This window comes from Haliotis rubra, unplaced genomic scaffold, assembly GCF_003918875.1.
Source record: "Haliotis rubra isolate DU_JTF1 unplaced genomic scaffold, ASM391887v1 Scf478, whole genome shotgun sequence".
Lineage (NCBI taxonomy): Eukaryota > Metazoa > Mollusca > Gastropoda > Lepetellida > Haliotidae > Haliotis > Haliotis rubra.
The window spans coordinates 577,936-603,113 of record NW_025767166.1 but is presented as its reverse complement, the minus strand read 5'-3'; the positions used below and the strand labels follow the sequence as shown (position 1 = coordinate 603,113).

The following is a 25,178-nucleotide window of genomic DNA, read 5'->3' as shown; positions in this document are numbered from 1 at the left end:
CTCTACATTCCACCCTGATTACACTGGGCAGATGGATTAATGGAGAAATGTGTTCTCTACATTCCACCCTGATTACACTGGGCAGATGGATTAATGGAGAAATGTGTTCTCTACATTCCACCCTGATTACACTGGGCAGATGGATTAATGGAGAAATGTGTTCTCTACATTCCACCCTGACACCAGAAATGGCAGATGGATCTCTACATTCCACCCTGATTACACTGGGCAGATGGAATAATGGAGAAATGTGTTCTCTACATTCCACCCTGATTACACTGGGCAGATGGATTAATGGAGAAATGTGTACTCTACATTCCACCCTGATTACACTGGGCAGATGGATTAATGGAGAAATGTGTACTCTACATTCCACCCTGATTACACTGGGCAGATCGATTAAAGGAGAAATGTGTTCTGTAAGTTCCACCCTGATTACACTGGGCAGATGGATTAATGGAGAAATGTGTACTCTACGTTCGACCCTGAATACATTGGATAGATGGATTAATGAAGACATACATATTCAATGTTCCTCCCTAATTACACCACTCTGAAGGTAAAGTAGAAATAGGCACTCAAGTTCCACCCCAATCACACTGTTCTTGTGGTTTAATCGAGAAATTTGAGGGACCTCTAACGTTGGCTGGTCAGCTCTCTCACCTCCTACCCCATGTTCCCTAATACCTTACAAAGGGCTTGACCCACTTGCAGTGACCTCCCATATGCATCCAGGTACTTTGAAAACTTCAAACATTACAGAGTTCTATGACAACAATCTCTTAATCTACTCATCATCTTCATAAAAAGATTTGTACACCTATTCTATGCCTCAAAAAATCACCCATCCCTCAGCACCAATTACATCACAAAATACTATGAAATTCATATCACATGTCAAGTAAAATTGTGTAAAAGTAGAGTAAACAATATATGAGTGTAACAAACCCGATTGTATCAAGGAGTATCCAAGTTTTAAGTCCATATCAAGTCCAAACCCAGGTCTATTAGGAGAGATCTATAAATAGGTCCATGTTATTTAAGAAAGGAACCAGAAGGTGGAAGATGCATTTTGATTCTTGTAGATGCTGACATGCTGGTCGTTGAAGTAGCCGTAGATCCTTTTCTTGAGAAATGTTCCCTTCTCGATGTAACCAAAGGCGCGGTCATTCATCGCTGGTTTCACCATGTGGATCTTGCATCCTGGAATAGTCAAATTTTAGGATTGTACAGGTGACAGTGTGAGAGAGAGAGTGAGTGAGAGGGACAGTGTGAGATTGAGAGCAAGAGTGAGAGAGTGAGTTATTTGCAACTTGTTTCCTTTCAATGGAACATTAATCCAAACATTGATAGAAATCATTTGTTTGAGGCTATTCTGTAAAAATTTCAGAAGCCCTTTGAAATTAATGACCCAATACTGATCTCTTATTCATTCTCAGCACAAGAGAATCCATTACTTTCTCCATAATTTTTATCTAGATTAATATTACATATATTCAACATAACTGTGAAAAACAATTTCAGACTTTAATAATGAATGGCAAAATGTTTCATAGGCCAGTATTCTCCATTGTAAACAATACTGATGTACTTAACATACCTTCTTTGCACGTGAGATCATTCACTGACTCAGCAGTCAAGTCCTTCATCGCATAAACTTTGACTGACTGGCCTTGTGGAATATGTGTGATGCCGACAGCTGTAGTCGGTACTATCGGAAATATGATCTTACTAGCACGTTCTGTAAAAGAAATTCATGTGTTCAGGTAATTGCAGGTAATCTGTATCATCATGTTCAGGGCTCCAGATAATATTTCAACATGGAATTTAATGGCATATCAGTAACCTTGTGTTTCAACATTGCTAGTCTTGTGTAAACAGGTCAATAAACAATAAAACAATACTTTTTTCAGATAAATACGTCTGTAAATGATTCTAGGACCGTACACCATTGCCGTGGTGTGTACCTGCTACGTTTTCTAAATTATTTCCTACCGTATCGTGCATATATTTTATCCATACATACGCCGATACGGCCCTTATCTGGAGCCCTGATGGTGCACCCAGTGCAAATAACATTAGTCACCATAAGTGCACAATATTACTGGTGTCAAGTTTGATATTAAATAGTATATTTTCCTATCATGTGTACGTGGAGGTTGAAAAAAAAAATGGAAATCATACCCTGCAGAGAATTGCAAGGGTCTACAGAACTAGTAATAAACATTCACCTGGCCACGGAGAAACATTCAGTGGTTGCTAATGACCAATTCTGACCCAGACTTCATCACTGCAGCTTTAATGTAAAGCATACACTCTACCAGAATAAGGCTCATACACAGTACTCACTGAATACTTTACTATTGCAGCTTATGTAGAACGCACGCACTTATCAACATAAGGCCCAAAACATAACTCACTCTTCCCTTTCTTCTTGAATATACATTTCTTCTTTTTCTTTCTCTTTCTAGCAGGTATGTAGATGATATCTGACTTTTTCGGGATGGCAAACCTCACATGACGGGTTTGTTTCTCTTCCTCTGAAGGAAAAATGTTTATATTTGTGAAGTGCTCTTGCGCCATAGTTCTTGGACCTATAAGCTTTTACCACATACCTCCTGGAGTAGGAAACATCAAGGGAATACAATTATGACTGTGTTCAAAATATAGCAAGAGGCCCTCTTGTCATTCAGGTATATGACAGTATTCACTACAAGGAACCAATAAACATTCCGCTTCAAACATTTTGACAAGGACCCAATGACTTTCACACCATATATCGGAGACCAGAGACCCATGACAGACAAAACAACCAGCATATGGACAGACCCCTCCAGGTGGTCTTCACCATGACACACACTACAACCAGGCCATTATACACACTACAACCAGGCCACGGACACACACTACAACCAGGCCATGACATGACACACACTACAACCAGGCCATGATACACACTACAACCAGGCCATGGACACACACTACAACCAGGCCATAGACACACACACTACAACCAAGCCATGACACACACTACAACCAGGTCATGGACACACACTACATCCAGGCCATGACACACACTACAACCAGGCCATGACACACACTACAACCAGGCCCTGACACACTACAACCAGGCCATGATACACACTACAACCAGGCCATGACACACACTACAACCAGGTCATGGACACACACTACAACCAGGCCATGATACACACTACAACCAGGCCATGATACACACTACAACCAGGCCATGATACACACTACAACCAGGCCATGCACACACACTACAACCAGGCCCTGATACACACTACAACCAGGCCATGGACACACACTACAACCAGGCGATGGACACACACTACAACCAGGCCCTGACACACTACAACCAGGCCATGATACACACTACAACCAGGCCATGACACACACTACAACCAGGTCATGGACACACACTACAACCAGGCCATGATACACACTACAACCAGGCCATGATACACACTACAACCAGGCCATGATACACACTACAACCAGGCCATGGACACACACTACAACCAGGCCATAGACACACACTACAACCAAGCCATGACACACACTACAACCAGGTCATGGACACACACTACATCCAGGCCATGATACACACTACAACCAGGCCATGACACACACTACAACCAGACCATGATACACACTAAAACCAGGCCATGACACACACTACAACCAGGCCATGACACACTACAACCAGGCCATGACACACACTACAACCAGGTCATGGACACACACAACAACCAGGCCATGATACACACTACAACCAGGCCATGATACACACTACAACCAGGCCATGATACACACTACAACCAGGCCATGATACACACTACAACCAGGCCATGCACACACACTACAACCAGGCCATGATACACACTACAACCAGGCCATGGACACACACTACAACCAGGCGATGGACACACACTACAACCAGGCCCTGACACACTACAACCAGGCCATGACACACACTACAACCAGGTCATGGACACACACTACAACCAGGCCATGACACACACTACAACCAGGCCATGATACACACTACAACCAGGCCATGATACACACTACAACCAGGCCATGGACACACACTACAACCAGGACATAGACACACACTACAACCAAGCCATGACACACACTACAACCAGGTCATGGACACACACTACATCCAGGCCATGACACACACTACAACCAGGCCATGACACACTACAACCAGGCCATGATACACACTACAACCAGGCCATGACACACACTACAACCAGGTCATGGACACACACAACAACCAGGCCATGATACACACTACAACCAGGCCATGATACACACTACAACCAGGCCATGATACACACTACAACCAGGCCATGGACACACACTACAACCAGGCCATGATACACACTACAACCAGGCCATGGACACACCCTACAACCAGGCCATGACACACACTACAACCAGACCATGATACACACTACAACCAGGCCCTGACACAGGCTCCAACCAGGCCATGACACACACTACAACCAGGCCATGACACACACTACAACCAGGTCATAGACACACACTACAACCAGGCCTAATACACACTACAACCAGGCCATGATACACACTACAACCAGGCCATGACACACACTACAACCAGACCATGATACACACTACAACCAGGCCCTGACACAGGCTCCAACCAGGCCATGACACACACTACAACCAGGCCATGACACACACTACAACCAGGTCATGGACACACACTACAACCAGGCCTAATACACACTACAACCAGGCCATGATACACACTACAACCAGGCCATGACACACACTACAACCAGGCTATTGACACACACTACAACCAGGCTATTGACACACACTACAACCAGGCTATTGACACACACTACAACCAGGCTATTGACACACACTACAACCAGGCCATGGACACACACTACAACCAGGCCATGATACACACTACAACCAGCCCATGACACACACTACAACCAGGCCATGGATACACACTACAACCAGGTCATGGACACACACTACAACCAGGCCATGATACACACAACCAGGCCATGACACACACTACAACCAGGCTATTGACACACACTACAACCAGGCTATTGACACACACTACAACCAGGCTATTGACACACACTACAACCAGGTCATGACACACACTACAACCAGGCCAATCACACACACTACAACCAGGCTATTGACACACACTACAACCAGGTCATGACACACACTACAACCAGGCCAATCACACACACTACAACCAGGCTATTGACACACACTACAACCAGGCCATGACACACACTACAACCAGGCCAATCACACACACTACAACCAGGCTATTGACACACACTACAACCAGGCCATGACACACACTACAACCAGGCCAATCACACACACTACAACCAGGCTATTGACACACACTACAACCAGGCCATGACACACACTACAACCAGGGTATTGACACACACTACAACCAGGCCATGACACACACTACAACCAGGCCATGGACACACACTACAACCAGGCTGTGATACACACTACAACCAGGCCATGACACACACTACAACCAGGCCATGATACACACAACCAGGCCATGACACACACTACAACCAGGCTATTGACACACACTACAACCAGGCTATTGACACACACTACAACCAGGCTATTGACACACACTACAACCAGGCCATGACACACACTACAACCAGGCTATTGACACACACTACAACCAGGCTATTGACACACACTACAACCAGGCCATGACACACACTACAACCAGGCTATTGACACACACTACAACCAGGCCATGACACACACTACAACCAGGCCATGGACACACACTACAACCAGGCTGTGATACACACTACAACCAGGCCATGACACACACTACAACCAGGCCATGATACACACAACCAGGCCATGACACACACTACAACCAGGCTATTGACACACACTACAACCAGGCTATTGACACACACTACAACCAGGCTATTGACACACACTACAACCAGGTCATGGACACACACTACAACCAGGCTATTGACACACACTACAACTAGGCTATTGACACACACTACAACCAGGCTATTGACACACACTACAACCAGGCTATGACACACACTACAACCAGGCCAATCACACACACTACAACCAGGCTATTGACACACACTACAACCAGGCCATGACACACACTACAACCAGGCCAATCACACACACTACAACCAGGCTATTGACACACACTACAACCAGGCCATGACACACACTACAACCAGGCCAATCACACACACTACAACCAGGCTATTGACACACACTACAACCAGGCCATGACACACACTACAACCAGGCCAATCACACACACTACAACCAGGCTATTGACACACACTACAACCAGGCCATGACACACACTACAACCAGGCTATTGACACACACTACAACCAGGCCATGACACACACTACAACCAGGCTATTGACACACACTACAACCAGGCCATGACACAATGTCCAGGTTGTCTGGACCAGTATGACTCTACCTGGTGCATGAAGATACATGGTCTTACATAACACTCAGATTTAAAGATTTAATACTGAGGAGTTGAAGATATTCAAGACACTCAAGTTTGAAGTATTTACCTGAGACAGCAAGCTTTAATATGGATCGTAGAGACACAGCTTTCTGGTCTTCAGCCTGCAGAACTTGGCTGTAACACGCATCAGTGACTAACATACAACACACAGACACATCTAACACACGTCACTGACTAGAGATGTCATCAACAATGATCAGTTCCAAATTAAGTTATTGCTTATAATGACCCAACAAATATTGTCAGTGTTAATGTACAACTGTCCTATTCCACTGAGAAAATTGCCCTTGAAAAAATAGTTGATAGGAACAATTTCACTACAGTTACAGATACTCTTTGAAAAGCTTACACAACTCCAGATAACTCCAGCACTACCTGTACTTGTAACTGTAAGTTGATTGGGTTATCAGATTCTGTTACACAGATGCTATCAGTCACCAATTTGTCTGGTCCAGGTTTGATAATTAAGAGGCAGTCAGATTACAGATAGGTTAGTGCTGGGTGCAGTGTTTACCTACAGACAAATTATCATAAGGAGAGGAAGAACTTACACATTTTTCAGCTCAACTGCTAGGTCAGCTTTTGTTGTCAGTGCATCATTAATGAGAGAATTCTCCTCTGCTTCCTTCTTGGCCAGAACTTCAGAAGGGTGTACCTGTATCACAATAATATAGCATACAGTACACACAGGAGAGTGTCATATATAGCCTAACATCAGGGTAGGGTCAGACACAGACAGAACACTTCAGATGGGTGAAGGTAACTTGTCCCACCCCCACCATTCAACATGTGTCCCCAGTACACACCAGTACCCTCTTCCACTCACCTGTCCCACCCCCACCATTCAACATGTGTCCCCAGTACCCTCTTCCACTCACCTGTCCCACCCCCACCATTCAACATGTGTCCCCAGTACACACCAGTACCTCTTCCACTCACCTGTCCCACCCCCTACTCATTCAACATGTGTCCCCAGTACACACCAGTACACTCTTCCACTCACCTGTCCCACCCCTTACCATTCAACATGTGTCCCCAGTACACACCAGTACCCTCTTTCCACTCACCTGTCCCACCCCCACCATTCAACATGTGTCCCCAGTACACACCAGTACACTCTTTCCACTCACCTGTCCCACCCCTCACTATTCAACATGTGTCCCCAGTACACACCAGTACACTCTTTCCACTCACCTGTTCCAACCCCACTCATTCAACATGTGTCCCCAGTACACACCAGTACACTCTTCCACTCACCTGTCCCACCCCCACCATTCAACATGTGTCCCCAGTACCTCTTTCCACTCACCTGTCCCACCCCCACTATTCAACATGTGTCCCCAGTACACACCAGTACCTCTCTTCCACTCACCTGTCCCACCTCTATCATTCAACATGTGTCCCCAGTACACACCAGTACACTCTTTCCACTCACCTGTTCCACACCCACTATTCAACATGTGTCCCCAGTACACACCTCAGTACCTCTTCCACTCACCTGTCCCACTTCCCTCACTCATTCACCATGTGTCCCCAGTACACACCAGTACACTTCTTCCACTCACCTGTCCCACCCCACCATTCAACATGTGTCCCCAGTACACACCAGTACACTCTTCCACTCACCTGTTCCACCCCTTACCATTCAACATGTGTCCCCAGTACACACTCAGTACACTTTTCTACTCACCTGTCCCACGCCACTATTCAACATGTGTCCCTCAGTACACACCAGTACACTCTTCCCACTCACCTGTTCCACCCCCACCATTCAACATGTGTCCCCAGTACACACCAGTACACTTCTTTCTACTCACCTGTCCCACCTCACTATTCAACATGTGTCCCTCAGTACACACCAGTACACTTCTTCCACTCACCTGTTCCACCCCTACCATTCAACATGTGTCCCCAGTACACACCAGTACACTCTTTCCACTCACCTGTTCCACCCCTACCATTCAACATGTGTCCCCAGTACACACCAGTACCCTTCCACTCACCTGTCCCACCCCTTACCATTCAACATGTGTCCCCAGTACACACCAGTACCCTCTTCCACTCACCTGTCCCACCCCTCACTATTCAACATGTGTCCCCAGTACACACCAGTACCTCTTCCACTCACCTGTTCCACCCCCACCATTCAACATGTGTCCCCAGTACACACCTGTACCCTCTTCCACTCACCTGTCCCACACCCACCATTCAACATGTGTCCCCAGTACACACCAGTACCCTCTTCCACTCTCACCTGTTCCACCCCACTTACTCATTCAACATGTGTCCCCAGTACACACCAGTACACTCTTTCCACTCACCTGTCCCAGCCCCACTCATTCAACATGTGTCCCCAGTACACACCAGTACACTCTTTCCACTCACCTGTCCCACACCCACCATTCAACATGTGTCCCCAGTACACACAAGTACACTCTTCCACTCACCTGTTCCACCCCCACCATTCAACATGTGTCCCCAGTACACACCAGTACACTCTTCCACCCCTTACCATTCAACATGTGTCCCCAGTACACACCAGTACCCTCTTCCACTCACCTGTTCCACCCCTACCATTCATTCAACATGTGTCCCCAGTACACACCAGTACACTTCTTTCCACTCACCTGTTCCACCCCTCACCATTCAACATGTGTCCCCAGTACACACCAGTACCCTCTTTCCACTCACCTGTCCCACACCCACCATTCAACATGTGTCCCCAGTACACACCAGTACATTCTTTCCACTCACCTGTTCCACCCCCACCATTCAACATGTGTCCCCAGTACACACCCAGTACAGTACCTCTTCCACTCACCTGTTCCACCCCCACCATTCAACATGTGTCCCCAGTACACACCAGTACATTCTTCCACTCACCTGTTCCACCCCCACCATTCAACACGTGTCCCCAGTACACACCAGTACACTCTTCCACTCACCTGTTCCACCCCCACCATTCAACATGTGTCCCCAGTACTCTTCCACTCACCTGTCCCACCCCTCACTCATTCAACATGTGTCCCCAGTACACACCAGTACACTTCTTCCACTCACCTGTCCCACCCCCACTTATTCAACATGTGTCCCCAGTACACACCAGTACACTCCCCCACTCACCTGTCCCACCCCACCATTCAACATATGTCCCTAGTACACACCAGTACCTCTCTTCCACTCACCTGTCCCACCCCCTACTTATTCATCATGTGTCCCTCAGGACACACCAGTACCCTTTCTTTTCACTCACCTGTTCCACCCCCACCATTCAACATATGTCCCCAGTACACACCAGTACACTTCTTCTTCCACTCACCTGTTCCACCCTCTACCTATTCAACATGTGTCCCCAGTACACACCAGTACCTCTCTTCCACTCACCTGTTCCACCTCTACTATTCAACATGTGTCCCCAGTACACACCAGTACCCTCTTTCCACTCACCTGTTCCACCCCTACTCATTCAACATGTGTCCCCAGTACACACCAGTACACTCTTCTTCCACTCACCTGTTCCACCCCCACCATTCACCATGTGTCCCCAGTACACACCAGTACCTCTTCCACTCACCTGTTCCACCTCTTACCATCATTCACCATGTGTCCCTCAGTACACACCAGTACCCTCTTTCCACTCACCTGTTCCACCTCACCATTCACCATGTGTCCCTCAGTACACACCAGTACTCTTCCACTCACCTGTTCCACCCCTTACACTATTCAACATGTGTCCCCAGTACACACCAGTACTTCTTTCCACTCACCTGTTCCACTCCCCACTATGTGTCCCTAGTACACACCAGTACACTTTTTCCACTCACCTGTCCCACTCCTCTTACTATTCAACATGTGTCCCTTAGTACACACCAGTACACTTCTTCCACTCACCTGTTCCACCTCTACACCATTCAACATGTGTCCCTAGTACACACCAGTACACTTCTTTTCCACTCACCTGTCCCACCCCTTACTCATTCAACATGTGTCCCTCAGTACACACCAGTACACTCTTTCCATTCACCTGTTCCACCTCTCACCATTCACCATGTGTCCCTAGTACACACCAGTACTTTTTCCACTCACCTGTCCCACCCCCACCATTCAACATGTGTCCCCAGTACACACCAGTACACTTCTTTCCACTCACCTGTCCCAATTCTACCATTCAACATGTGTCCCTAGTACACACCAGTACACTCTTTCCCACTCTCACCTGTCCCACCCCCACCATTCAACATATATGTCCCCAGTACACACCAGTACACACCAGTACACTTCTTCCACTCACCTGTTCCACCTCTACCATTCAACATGTGTCCCTGTACACACCAGTACACTCTCTTTCCACTCACCTGTTCCACCCCCACTATTCAACATGTGTCCCAGTACACACCAGTACACTCTTTCCACTCACCTGTTCCACCCCCACTATTCAACATGTGTCCCTAGTACACACCAGTACACTCTTCCACTCACCTTGTTCCACCCCCACCTATTCAACATGTGTCCCTAGTACACACCAGTACACTCTTTCCACTCACCTGTCCCACCCCTTACCATTCAACATGTGTCCCTGTGTACACACCAGTACACTCTTTCCACTCACCTGTTCCACCCCACCATTCAACATGTGTCCCCAGTACACACCAGTACACTTCTTCCACTCACCTGTTCCACCTCACCATTCACCATGTGTCCCTCAGTACACACCAGTACCCTCTTCTACTCACCTGTCCCACCATTCACCATGTGTCCCCAGTACACACCAGTACACTCTTCCACTCACCTGTTCCACCCTCACCATTCACCATGTGTCCCCAGTACACACCAGTAAACTCTTCCACTCACTTGTCCCACCATTCACCATGTGTTCCCAGTACACACCAGTACACTCTTCCACTCACCTGTCCCACCCCCACCATTCAACATGTGTCCCCAGTACACACCAGTACACTCTCTTCCACTCACCTGTTCCACCCCTCACCATTCAACATGTGTCCCTAGTACACACCAGTACACTCTTCCACTCACCTGTTCCACCCCACCATTCAACATGTGTCCCCAGTACACACCAGTACCTCTTTCCACTCACCTGTTCCACCCCACCATTCAACATGTGTCCCCAGTACACACCAGTACCCTCTTCCACTCACCTGTTCCACCCCCACCATTCACCATATGTCCCCAGTACACACCAGTACCCTCTTCCACTCACCTGTTCCACCCCCACCATTCACCATGTGTCCCCAGTACACACCAGTACCCTCTTCCACTCACCTGGTCCACCCCCACCATTCATCATGTGTCCCCAGGACACACCAGTACCTCTTTTCACTCACCTGTTCCACCCCCTTACTCATTCAACATGTGTCCCCAGTACACACCAGTACACTTTTTCCACTCACCTGTTCCACCCCTCACCATTCAACATGTGTCCCCAGTACACACCAGTACCCTTCTTCCACTCACCTGTTCCACTTTTCTACCATTCAACATGTGTCCCTAGTACACACCAGTACCCTCTTCCACTCACCTGTTCCTGTCCCTTACTATTCAACATGTGTCCCCAGTACACACCAGTACCCTCTTTCCACTCACCTGTTCCACCCTACCATTCAACATGTGTCCCTAGTACACACCAGTACACTTCTTTCCACTCACCTGTTCCACTCCCCACCATTCAACATGTGTCCCCAGTACACACCAGTACACTTCTTTCCACTCACCTGTCCCACCCTCACTATTCATCATGTGTCCCCAGTACACACCAGTACCCTCTTCCACTCACCTGTTCCACCCCCACCATTCACCATGTGTCCCCAGTACACACCAGTACCCTCTTCCACTCACCTGTTCCACCCCCACCATTCACCACTATATGTCCCTAGTACACACCAGTACACTTCCACTCACCTGTTCCACCCCTCACCATTCAACATGTGTCCCTAGTACACACCAGTACACTCTTCCCACTCACCTGTTCCACCCTCACCATTCAACATGTGTCCCCAGTACACACCAGTACACACTTCCACTCACCTGTTCCACCCCCACTATGTGTCCCCAGTACACACCAGTACACTCTTCCACTCACCTGTTCCACCCCCACCATTCACCATGTGTCCCCAGTACACACCAGTACACTCTTCCACTCACCTGTTCCACCCCCACTATGTGTCCCCCTAGTACACACCAGTACACTTCTTTCCACCTGTTCCACCCCTCACTATTCACCATGTGTCCCCAGTACACACCAGTACACTCTTTTCCACTCACCTGTGTCCACCCCCACTATTCACCATGTGTCCCTCAGTACACACCAGTACCCTCTTCCACTCATCTGTTCCACCCCCACCATTCATCATGTGTCCCCAGTACACACCAGTACACTCTTCCACTCACCTGTTCCACCCCCACCATTCACCATGTGTCCCCAGTACACACCAGTACCCTCTTCCACTCACCTGTTCCACCTCCTCACATTCACCATGTGTCCCTCAGTACACACACCAGTACCTCTCTTCCACTCACCTGTTCCACCCCCACCATTCACCATGTGTCCCCAGTACACACCAGTACCCTCTTCCACTCACCTGTTCCACTCTCTCACTCATTCACCATGTGTCCCCTCAGTACACACCAGTACCCTCTTCCACTCATCTGTTCCAATTCCCCACCATTCACCATGTGTCCCCAGTACACACACCAGTACACTCTTCCACTCACCTGTTCCACCCCACTATTCACCATGTGTCCCTAGTACACACCAGTACCTCTCTTCCACTCACCTGTTCCACCTCACCATTCACCATGTGTCCCTAGTACACACCAGTACCCTCTTCCACTCACCTGTTCCACTCCCACTATTCACCATGTGTCCCCAGTACACACCAGTACCTCTCTTCCACTCACCTGTTCCACCTCTCACCATTCACCATGTGTCCCTAGTACACACCAGTACACTTCTTCCACTTACCTGTTCCACCCCTTTCACTATTCTCACCATGTGTCCCCTGTACACACCATCAGTACACTTCTTCCCACTCACCTGTTCCACCTCCCCACTATTCAACATGTGTCCCTCAGTACACACCAGTACTCCTCTTCTTCCACTCACCTGTTCCACCCCAGTGCCTCACCATTCACCATGTGTCCCCAGTACACACCAGTACACTCTTCCCACTTACCTGTTCCACCTCTCACTATTCAACATGTGTCCCCAGTACACACCAGTACTCTCTTTCCACTCATCTGTTCTACTTTCTCTACCATTCAACATGTGTCCCTAGTACACACCAGTACCTCTTCCACTCACCTGTTCCACCCCTCTACCATTCAACATGTGTCCCCAGTACACACCAGTACACTCTTCCACTCACCTGTTCCACCCTCACTATTCAACATGTGTCCCTAGTACACACCAGTACCTCTTTCCACACTCACCTGTTCCACCCCTCTACTATTCAACATGTGTCCCCAGTACACACCAGTACACTTCTTTCCCCACTCACCTGTTCCAACCCCACCATTCAACATGTGTCCCCAGTACACACCAGTACACTCTTCCACTCACCTGTTCCACCCCTTCACCATTCAACATGTGTCCCTAGTACACACCAGTACACTCTTCCACTCACCTGTTCCACCCCCACCATTCAACATGTGTCCCTAGTACACACCAGTACCTCTCTTCCACTCACCTGTTCCACCCCCACTATTCAACATGTGTCCCTAGTACACACCAGTACACTTTTCCACTCACCTGTTCCCACTTTCTACCTCATTCAACATGTGTCCCCAGTACACACCAGTACCTCTTCCACTCATCTGTTCTACCCCCTCACCATTCAACATGTGTCCCCAGTACACACCCAGTACACTCTTTCCCACTCACCTGTTCCACCCCTCACCATTCAACATGTGTCCCCAGTACACACACCTCAGTACCCTCTTTCCACTCACCTGTTCCACTCCCCACTCATTCAACATGTGTCCCCAGTACACACCAGTACACTCTTTCCACTCACCTGTTCCACCTCTCACCATTCAACATGTGTCCCTAGTACACACCAGTACACTTCTTTCCACTCACCTGTTCCACCCCCACCATTCAACATGTGTCCCTAGTACACACCAGTACCTCTTTCCACTCACCTGTTCCACCCCTCACTATTCAACATGTGTCCCCAGTACACACCTCAGTACACTTCTTCCACTCACCTGTTCCAACCCCCACCATTCAACATGTGTCCCCAGTACACACCAGTACACTCCCCACTCACCTGTCCCACCCCTACCATTCAACATATGTCCCTAGTACACACCAGTACACTTCTTCCACTCACCTGTTCCACCCCTCACCATTCAACATGTGTCCCTCAGTACACACCAGTACCTCTTCCTTTTCACCTGTTCCACCTCACCATTCACCACATGTGTCCCCAGTACACACCAGTACACTCTTCCCACTCACCTGTTCCACCCCCACTCATTCAACATGTGTCCCCAGTACACACCAGTACACTCTTTCCACTCACCTGTCCCACACCCCACCATTCAACATGTGTCCCTGTGTACACACCAGTACCTTCTTCCCACTCACCTGTTCCACACCCACTATTCAACATGTGTCCCTAGTACACACCAGTACACTCTTTTCCACCTCCCACTTATTCAACATGTGTCCCCAGTACACACCAGTACACTCTTTCTTCCACTCACCTGTTCCACCCCTACACCATTCAACATGTGTCCCCAGTACACACCAGTACACTCTTCCACCTCACCTGTTCCACCCCCACCATTCACCATGTGTCCCCAGTACACACCTCAGTACACTCTTTCCACTCACCTGTTCCACCCCTCACCATTCAACATGTGTCCCCAGTACACACCAGTACACTCTTCCACTTACCTGTTCCACCCCACCATTCAACATGTGTCCCCAGTACACACCCAGTACCCTCTTCCACTCACCTGTTCCACCTCTACCATTCAACATGTGTCCCCAGTACACACCAGTACCCTCTTCCCACTCACCTGTCCCACACCCACCATTCAACATGTGTCCCCAGTACACACCAGTACACTCTTCCCACTCACCTGTTCCACCCCCACCATTCAACATGTGTCCCCAGTACACACCAGTTCACTCTTCCACTCACCTGTTCCAACCCCACCATTCAACATGTGTCCCCAGTACACACCAGTACACTCCCCCACTCACCTGTCCCACCATTCACCATGTGTCCCCAGTACACACCAGTACACTTTTTCCACTCACCTGTTCCACTCCCTTACCATTCAACATGTGTCCCTCAGTACACACCAGTACCTCTTTTCCACTCACCTGTCCCACCCTCACTATTCAACATGTGTCCCCAGAACACACCAGTACACTTCTTCCACTTCACCTGTTCCACCCTCACTATTCAACATGTGTCCCTGTGTACACACCAGTACACTTCTTCCACTCACCTGTTCCACCTCACTCATTCAACATGTGTCCCCAGTACACACCAGTACACTCTTTCCACTCACCTGTTCCACCTCTCACTATTCAACATGTGTCCCTAGTACACACCAGTACACTTCTTTCCACTCACCTGTTCCACCCTCTACCATTCAACATGTGTCCCCAGTACACACACCTCAGTACACTCTTCCACTCACCTGTTCCACCTCTACCATTCAACATGTGTCCCTAGTACACACCAGTACACTTTCTTCCACTTTACCTGTTCCACCTCTACTCTCATTCAACATGTGTCCCTAGTACACACCAGTAGTACCTCTTTCCACTCACCTGTTCCACCCCCACCATTCAACATGTGTCCCCAGTACACACCAGTACTCCTCTTCCACTCACCTGTCCCACACCCCTACCATTCAACATGTGTCCCTAGTACACACCAGTACACTTCTTCCACTCACCTGTTCCACCCCCACTATTCAACATGTGTCCCCAGTACACACCAGTACACTTTCTTCCACTCACCTGTTCCACCCCCCACCATTCAACATGTGTCCCTTAGTACACACACCAGTTCACTCTTCCACTCACCTGTTCCAACCCCACCATTCAACATGTGTCCCCAGTACACACCAGTACACTTCTTTCCACTCACCTGTCCCACCCCTCACTATTCACCATGTGTCCCCAGTACACACCAGTACACTCCTCCACTCACCTGTTCCACCCCCACCATTCAACATGTGTCCCCAGTACACACCAGTTCACTCTTCCACTCACCTGTTCCACCCCCACCATTCAACATGTGTCCCCAGTACACACCAGTTCACTCTTCCACTCACCTGTTCCAACCCCACCATTCAACATGTGTCCCCAGTACACACCAGTACACTCTTCCACTCACCTGTCCCACCCTCACCATTCAACATGTGTCCCCAGTACACACCAGTACACTCTTCCACTCACCTGTTCCACCCCCACCATTCAACATGTGTCCCCAGTACACACCAGTACACTCTTCCACTCACCTGTCCCAACCCCACAATTCAACATGTGTCCCCAGTACACACCAGTACCCTCTTCCACTCACCTGTCCCACCCCCACCATTCAACATGTGTCCCCAGTACACACCAGTACCCTCTTCCACTCACCTGTTCCACCCCCACCATTCAACATGTGTCCCCAGTACACACCAGTACACTCTTCCACTCACCTGTTCCACCCCCACCATTCAACATGTGTCCCCAGTACACACCAGTACACTCTTCCACTCACCTGTTCCACCCCCACCATTCAACATGTGTCCCCAGTACACACCAGTACCCTCTTCCACTCACCTGTCCCACCCCCACCATTCAACATGTGTCCCCAGTACACACCAGTACACTCTTCCACTCACCTGTTCCACCCCACCATTCAACATGTGTCCCCAGTACACACCAGTACACTCTTCCACTCACCTGTTCCACCCCCACCATTCAACATGTGTCCCCAGTACACACCAGTACACTCTTCCACTCACCTGTCCCACCCCCACCATTCATCATGTGTCCCCAGTACACACCAGTACACTCTTCCACTCACCTGTTCCACCCCCACCATTCAACATGTGTCCCCAGTACACTCCAGTACCCTCTTCCACTCACCTGTTCCACCCCCACCATTCAACATGTGTCCCCAGTACACACAAGTACACTCACTCACCTGTCCCACCCCCACCATTCAACATGTGTCCCCAGTACACACCAGTACACTCTTCCACTCACCTGCCCCACCCCCACCATTCAACATGTGTCCCCAGTACACACCAGTACCCTCTTCCACTCACCTGTTCCACCCCCACCATTCAACATGTGTCCCCAGTACACTCCAGTACACTCTTCCACTCACCTGTTCCACCCCCACCATTCAACATGTGTCCCCAGTACACTCCAGTACACTCTTCCACTCACCTGTTCCACAGGAAACTCATGTCTGTACACATTGTGCTCATTGAAGAGGGCAATTTCTCTCTCAATGTCATATTTCTCAAGATGGGAAATTCCTTCATCAAATAATGGCTCCAGTCTCTCTTTCCTAGAATAAGATGTACACATTTGAGAAACAGAAAATTAGAAGCATTGTAACCACAACAGGTGGTAGAAGCTGGAACTGCCAGTTCTGACTATTCTGAGAATTGCTCTGAGAAAAGCTACTCCACCAAGCTGCTGAGTAAAACTTAGTTGAGCTAACTTGGCACCCTAATATCATATATGTTTCATGTGCCTTGTGACATTAGTCACACTTTTAGATTCTCATGGCAGATCAAACACAAATATTTCACTGAACCAATTCAATGAACATGTGATATTAAATTTGTTGCATGTGTAACAGTGAGATGTATGTGATTGTACGAGCTGAATATTTATGTACACAGCTTAACGTTCAGTCTATTGGTATACATGTCCGTATCTGTAAACACTGATGACAATGCTAGCTCATGATATCTACCTCTTGGATTCTGCTGATTTGCTGCTTTGTATCATGGAGGTCATCACCTGTTGCAGGACTTGGAGGCGGCCCTTCTCCAGACCATCAGACTGATCCTGGAATCTTTTCATTTCCTGAAAAGTAGTATTTTGACCAAGACTGAAAAACACAGACCAAAAGTAATCCCATGGTATTCATATACCATTTCCACATTTTATTGCCACAGAGTGTCCAAAATATTCCCATTGATTCCCTTATGTAAACCAGTTATCCCTGCACAGATGAGGTACAAATGTCAGACACACTGATAACATCCCTGCAAAAGGACCTGCATTTATGAAACTAATATACACTTGTAATAACCTTTAATCGCTGCAACTAGATGAGGTATGAACATCACACACTGTTACAATCCCAGCACAAGAACCTACGTTTATGAAAGTCGTTCGTGTTGATTTTTCCTCTCCCAGTTTCTGTCTGTAGGTGATCTTGGCCATCTCAACATCCGCCTCCAGTTTCTTCCACTCCATCATCAGTGCACCATATTTGGCATGGTCGTCATGTGCAGCATCCAGCTGCAGCTTCAAGTCAACCTCCTTGTGTTTCGCCATGAAGAAGTCCTGTGAATAGAATGTAGTGAACGGTGAGGACCAAACATCTCATTCTCAGGGGAAACTACAACACAAGATGATCATACAGAAGTCAATGACTTCAGCCACTAGGCCTGGGTCAGGCTAGTAATGCAGGGATAGAAATACAATTTTTCAAAGGGTGCCATAATATTAGGGAGCTAGACAGATAAGTTAGGTGTGCCTTTGTGAAAATATGTGTGCCAATACTTTTGATGTTCCGATTAAACTTAAAACATCACAACAGGATATTTAAGACCAACTACAACACCTGGTATCAAGCATGCTCAAAAACAATTTCCTACATGCCAAACAGCAAGTAAACTTAATTATTCTACATGTGCAGTCTGTTTTGAAGTTGACAAGCTCAGTGAATTCTAACCAAGAGTCATTATCATGGGACACCCACTGGTACTTGCCTAACCAAGAATATTGAAACATCTTTTCATATTGTTTTGTCCTCCACTAGATTTGGGGGGTTATTGTTACACTTTTAGGTGTTTTTGTTTTAGGACTGAAATTTTTTTCAAGAGGAAAACTAACACTGCAGTTGTCCAGGTCGGAGCACAAGTATTTAATGATTATTTTAATCCCCCTTGTCAAGCACTTTAATTTCATGGGTCAGGCAAGTCAGCCCGCATACTAAGTGAATATCCCTGTTGAATTTGTGCATACATGATGCCTCATTAATTAACTAGGAAGAGTGAGTGAGTGAGTATAGTTTTACGTCGCTTTTAACAATATTCCAGCAATATCACAACGGGTGACACACATTGTGCCCATATGGGGAATCGAACCCGGGCCTTTGGCGTCACGAGCGAACACTTTAACCAGTAGGCTACCCCACCGCCCCAACTAGGAAGAAGACATTATGGATTAGGAAAGTCAGTTTCAGTATAAACATGACGAACACTGACCTCCTGCTGCTGTCTGGTTTCCTTCTCCAGCACTGCCTGCTTTTCCCTTGCCTCTACAATGTGTGACAGAATTGCCTCCCTTTCAGCCTTGACCTTTTCTGAGTTAATGTACCTGAGAAAGACAAGAGGACCATTCACGATTTCAACACAATCATTGGATCTGTTGTTAATTCTGACAAGCAATCATATTTATCTTTGGGTGTTGTTTATAAACATCGACCTTTTGAACTGCTCCATAAACATTTTGGGGGGACTCCATGCCCTGGTACACAATTACCTCTCTTTGAATTCAAATAGTACTTACCTCTGAAGGCTCCTAATGGGGCCATCCTCAGCATGCAATGAGTTTAATAACTTGTTATGCTGGTCCTGCTTTTCCTTGAAAGAGGCCATCCAGATTTTCAAGACAGCATTCACATCATTCTCTGCCATGCTGCCGCCTATATAGATGTGGTAATTAATACAGAATTTGTCAATACTGAGTCACATTTGATGGAAATTTATTTCTAATACCAAGAAAAACATAAATTAAATCACATATATTTTCAGGATAAAATGTTTCAAAATGGATGGGTGGATGGATGGATAAGTCAGCATGTTTTAAAACTTACCAATTTCAATAAGGGCCTTCTCCTTAAACTTTGTTTCAAACTCTGCATAGATTTGGACACATTTCTTCTCCATTTCAGCTTGTTCCGACATAAAGTTAAGGAGGCTCACCATTGAACTGATAATATAGGAACAGAACAACATGTATTCATTTTAAAGGCAACATGTACGAGTTAATACTTTCAATGGTATTGATTCTAATGTGGGGGATCTATGGATGTCAACTTCCGAAATGTTGTGTTTTTCAAAACAGAAGCTAACATCCATAAATTTCCCCCTTTATGTGTATTACTTCTAAATACAATTCTTTTAGAACTTTAAGAACTTTGGTATCTTGTGTAGCCCTGACCTAGGGAACATAGAAATAGTTACTTCCTGAAATGTTGGACATTCCTCCAGTATGATATCTCTATCCATTATGTAACATATCATACACTTCCCACACAATATTTGGTCACAACACAATGAAATCAGCTGCACATACAATTCAGTTTAATAAATGTGTTCCTAAAGTAGTAGTAATAAATGTGAGAGAATACTTGCCTCTGCCATGTCATAATAAAGAAAACTAATGCAAAACTGAATACTGAGTAGCAAAATATCACTAACAGTATTATTAGGAGCTGAAAGGACAAAATCAATCTTTACCAAGCATCAATCGAAAATTATACATACAATTTTCTGAATGTTTTTCTGAATTGATAAAATAATTTAATTTAATTTGACAGTGAAAGTACATAAAGCTATACTCAGGTTTTTATTCCAAGCTGGCAATGGTCCAATCATCCTGCAAATGTGTATATTTTTACATCTATTCATCACTACATTGTAGATGGTCACTTGCTGGTTATAATGTAAATGTCAAGGGTGTCAGATGATCTATGTAAAGTTTGGCTGTGACGAAATTAAGACCAGTTAAGATCTGTGTTAGATGTGGTCTTTTAGCAACTCCTCTTAAGAGGTGACTATGAGATGGGAGGCCAGACTCACTGACAGCCCAATCTGCATGGAACCCACTGTAGAATATCACTCTCATGTCAGGCTCTGTATTACCTGGTCCAGACTTGATTATTTAGCTACCACTGCCACATAGCTACATGGGTAGCACCTGAACACAACCATAAATAAGCAAGAAACACAGACTGTGCTAAGTGCTTGGAACAGTGATTGATTTGTTATGGGTTTTCGGACACATAAGAACATCCGATGTTGTCTCGATTATCGCATAATGTCACTACATTATTAAAGATAACTTTATCCTGAAGACAAGTTCACATGGTCTGTGTGACACCAACACCCCACATTACAGACCGAGAGAACACTGTCGTCCTAAAACGTATGACGTCCAAAAACCTTTGATCACACTTTCACAGCTGGCTTTCAGTGACTTTCTTTATCTTTTATGACAGATCTTCCTATCCTGCTGTTACAGAATACTATAAGTTATGTTTACATTCATTCTCGAACATACGATTCAAGTCACCCCATCACTCGATCATATCAGAATACGATTCTACTGATGCGGGACCCAATACTCAAACACATTTAAAATCAATAACACAGTAATATTTACCCATATCCACGTGTAAGTCTTTGAAGCGAATCTTCTGTCGGGGCTAGGCACGATTTAGGGAGTTCTATTTCTTGATCAGCTTGGGTCATGTTTGATTTTTGCGCCATTCCGACTCTCTAAATCTTTCCTTTCAGACGCCACGGGGATAATAGCCGTCGCTAGGCATGTCACCAAGCGCGTCACTGGTGTTTGGCGTTTTGATTGGCTACAACTAACTCCTCACAGTGATATTTCGCTCGGCACATGCACAGGGGTGGAGCTTCTGAACAGAATTGGTTGAAACCCTAACCAAAATAGCCTAAAACATGTTCCTCGTCATTAGCATATGCAAAAGAGAATCTACTCATGTTCCTTTAGTTGAGTTATGTGTACCAAACTAAATATACGACACTTGGGCGTAAACTAACCAATGTTTAGCTTACGCCCAAGTAATTACTTGAATTACCGAATGTAGCTCAGGGATGTCCCAATGGTATGGTACATAATCCATAACTAAAGGCGTTGTGGATACAGGCTGGCATCTTTTTTACTGAAATCAAAATGGAAATGGATCAACTAATGTCTGACAATAATGATATTGCACAGTTGCTGAAATCGAAGTATCATACACTATTTATTCAGATTAGGAACTTTTGTTTAAACTGTTGTGTCTATTAATTTCGATCTAGTAAAACCATAGTACATGGAAACATGGTATTTTGAAATATGTGTTTGTTTCGAATCATATAAAAGTTTCATGATCAAATAGACAGGGTGATTTCGAGTTTGGCTACTAGGTTCCCCATCTGGTCATTGCAAGCAGGAGTTGAGTGTCTATGAAATAGTCTTTTGCGTGTTAAAAATGATTCAAGAGATGTACATTTAGCAGATGAATTGAACATATTAATTAATATTTCCCACGTGAATCAGATCTAGAGCACATTTAAGAATAACCACGAGAAAATACAACAGGACGGTTGGGACTGGACACAAATTGCAGAAACATTTTTGCATACTTCATTAAGTCTATTAGAAGTCTTTGGGCGTCTGCTGGAGAACTCTAGAAATATCTCTGAGAGAACTCTGGAGGTGCCTCAAGGTTTCAATAAATCACATCGCTGTATTTATTCACAGCTTCGGCCATAAACTATGAACGTCACAAAGTCCGTTTCTGGACTGGTTGACTGACTGAGTTTGGTTTTACGCCGCTTTTAGCAATATTCCAGCAACTTCACGGCGGTGGACTGGTTGACCGGTCAAATATTCATTACATCAGTGGTCTGTCTGCCGATCGAGGTGACCAGAGAGGTTTGGTCGGAAAAAGGTATTTCAATTGCCATTGATTCCAATTTAGTTGTTTGATAACTTCTTAATTGACCCTTGGTGAGTGAGTTTAGTTTTACACCACACTCGGCAGTTTTCCAGCTATATGGCGGCAGTCTGTAAATAATCGAGTTTGGACCAGACAATCCAGAGATCAACAGCATAAAAGCATCGATCTGCGCAATTGGGAACCGATGACATGTGTCAATTAACGAAGTCAGCTAACCTGACCACCCGATCCCGCTAGTCGCGCATGGGTTACGACAAGCATGGATTACTGAAGATCAATTCTACCCCGGACCTTCACGGGTTGACCCTTGGTGACAACTTCTGTTAGTCTTAGCTTGTGGCATCAGCAACAGACACGTTTTGTTTCAGATTTTATCTTTGCCATTTAACCAAAATTCCACAACGATTCCATAAGTTGGTGTTAATAGTTGCTGTAATCCCCAATATAACATATGTTATTAGAATATCAGACTAAGGTACTGTGTATAAAACTGCCAACCTGTTATATATCTAATAAACAAAGATACTGTGTGTTTATACAGAGACCATGTAATAGATGATTACTATCTATTATATGGTCTCTGGTTTATATAACTGCCAAATGTGTATATATACTAGTATGTATTTTTTAGGGTGCAGTGGTGGTTTGACAAAGGATTCAGTTGGCCAGAAATTCGTTTACTGGGCGTTATCTGACTCAAAGATAAAGGAATGGTTAAAAGGGGTTGTTATGTTGTTACTTCTGTCGAGCTGGTCAATATTACAGCACATCATTTATGACTAACATTTATACTGTAACTCGATTGTTGTGGATACATTGCCATCGGCCTTTAGTTCAAAGGTCATTGGGCAATGCTACTGATAGTCATACAAACGCCGAAAACTACTTTATACCCACTCAGTGATCATGTCCATTTTATTGATCGAGTACTGTAATGAATCTTATTCACATTGCTACTGCTCAACTTACACAAACTTCTCTATATCCTTTTATAGGGTTGGGATTAAATACCAATTTTCAAATATACAAATACCAGTAAATACTACCTTTCTTTCATATATTCAAAGTAAAAGTGTACTTAAAGTTGAAAACAATTACGCAAGAATATCAATCAAATATTACACTATGTTTAGTATTAATGTTGAACCTCGTGTAGCCCTTTGCTAAGTTCGGGGCCAGCTTTTAGAAGAGGTGGGAATGTTTCAATGGACTATAGGGCTGTTATCCATATATGGGCTTTTGTCCTACATTCTAATGATCTCTAATGAGATCACCGTTAGCCTTTATCAGATCTTCAGGATTGTCATAATCTTAACGCTAATAACGGTTGACGTCTTTGAGAAGCATTTTAGAAGCTGAGAAGTACAATATTGAAGAAAAAACGTTATTGATAACAACTTCTTTTATTTTTCGTATATATGGTGAAAATCATTGGATTGTCTGATCCAGACTCGATTGTTTACAAACAACCACGTACAGCGATAATACTACAACTTACACATACTCATGATATTGTCAGATTTGTACAGTCAACTCTTTCTTATGGATGTGGAAAAGGTTTTGTCGCTTCTTTTCAATATAAA

General features: G+C 45.8%; 1 protein-coding gene across 1 annotated transcript; it reads right to left on the bottom strand.

Moving 5' to 3' along the window:
• Positions 1-479: 479 nt before the first annotated feature.
• Positions 480-22,406, bottom strand: LOC124290941. The gene is made up of 12 exons (XM_046727787.1): positions 22,284-22,406; positions 20,713-20,828; positions 20,406-20,541; positions 20,102-20,213; positions 18,987-19,175; positions 18,577-18,689; positions 18,039-18,162; positions 7,162-7,265; positions 6,657-6,724; positions 2,421-2,540; positions 1,601-1,741; positions 480-1,203 (listed from the first exon to the last, which is right to left on the bottom strand). The coding sequence occupies exons 1-12, from the start codon at positions 22,388-22,390 to the stop codon at positions 1,040-1,042; spliced, it is 1,494 nt and encodes a 497-aa protein (XP_046583743.1). The 5' UTR covers positions 22,391-22,406; the 3' UTR covers positions 480-1,039.
• Positions 22,407-25,178: the final 2,772 nt, after the last annotated feature.

What these genes read in the sequence shown, in the direction of transcription:
- LOC124290941 (XM_046727787.1), bottom strand. Translation starts at nt 22,390, where the DNA reads ATGGCGCAAAAATCAAACATGACCCAAGCTGATCAAGAAATAGAACTC. An exon ending in GAAGGCCCTTATTGAAATTG is followed by an intron (nt 20,542 to 20,712) that starts GTAAGTTTTAAA and finishes ACATCTATATAG; the next exon opens with GCGGCAGCATGGCAGAGAAT. An exon ending in CCCATTAGGAGCCTTCAGAG is followed by an intron (nt 20,214 to 20,405) that starts GTAAGTACTATT and finishes TGTCTTTCTCAG; the next exon opens with GTACATTAACTCAGAAAAGG.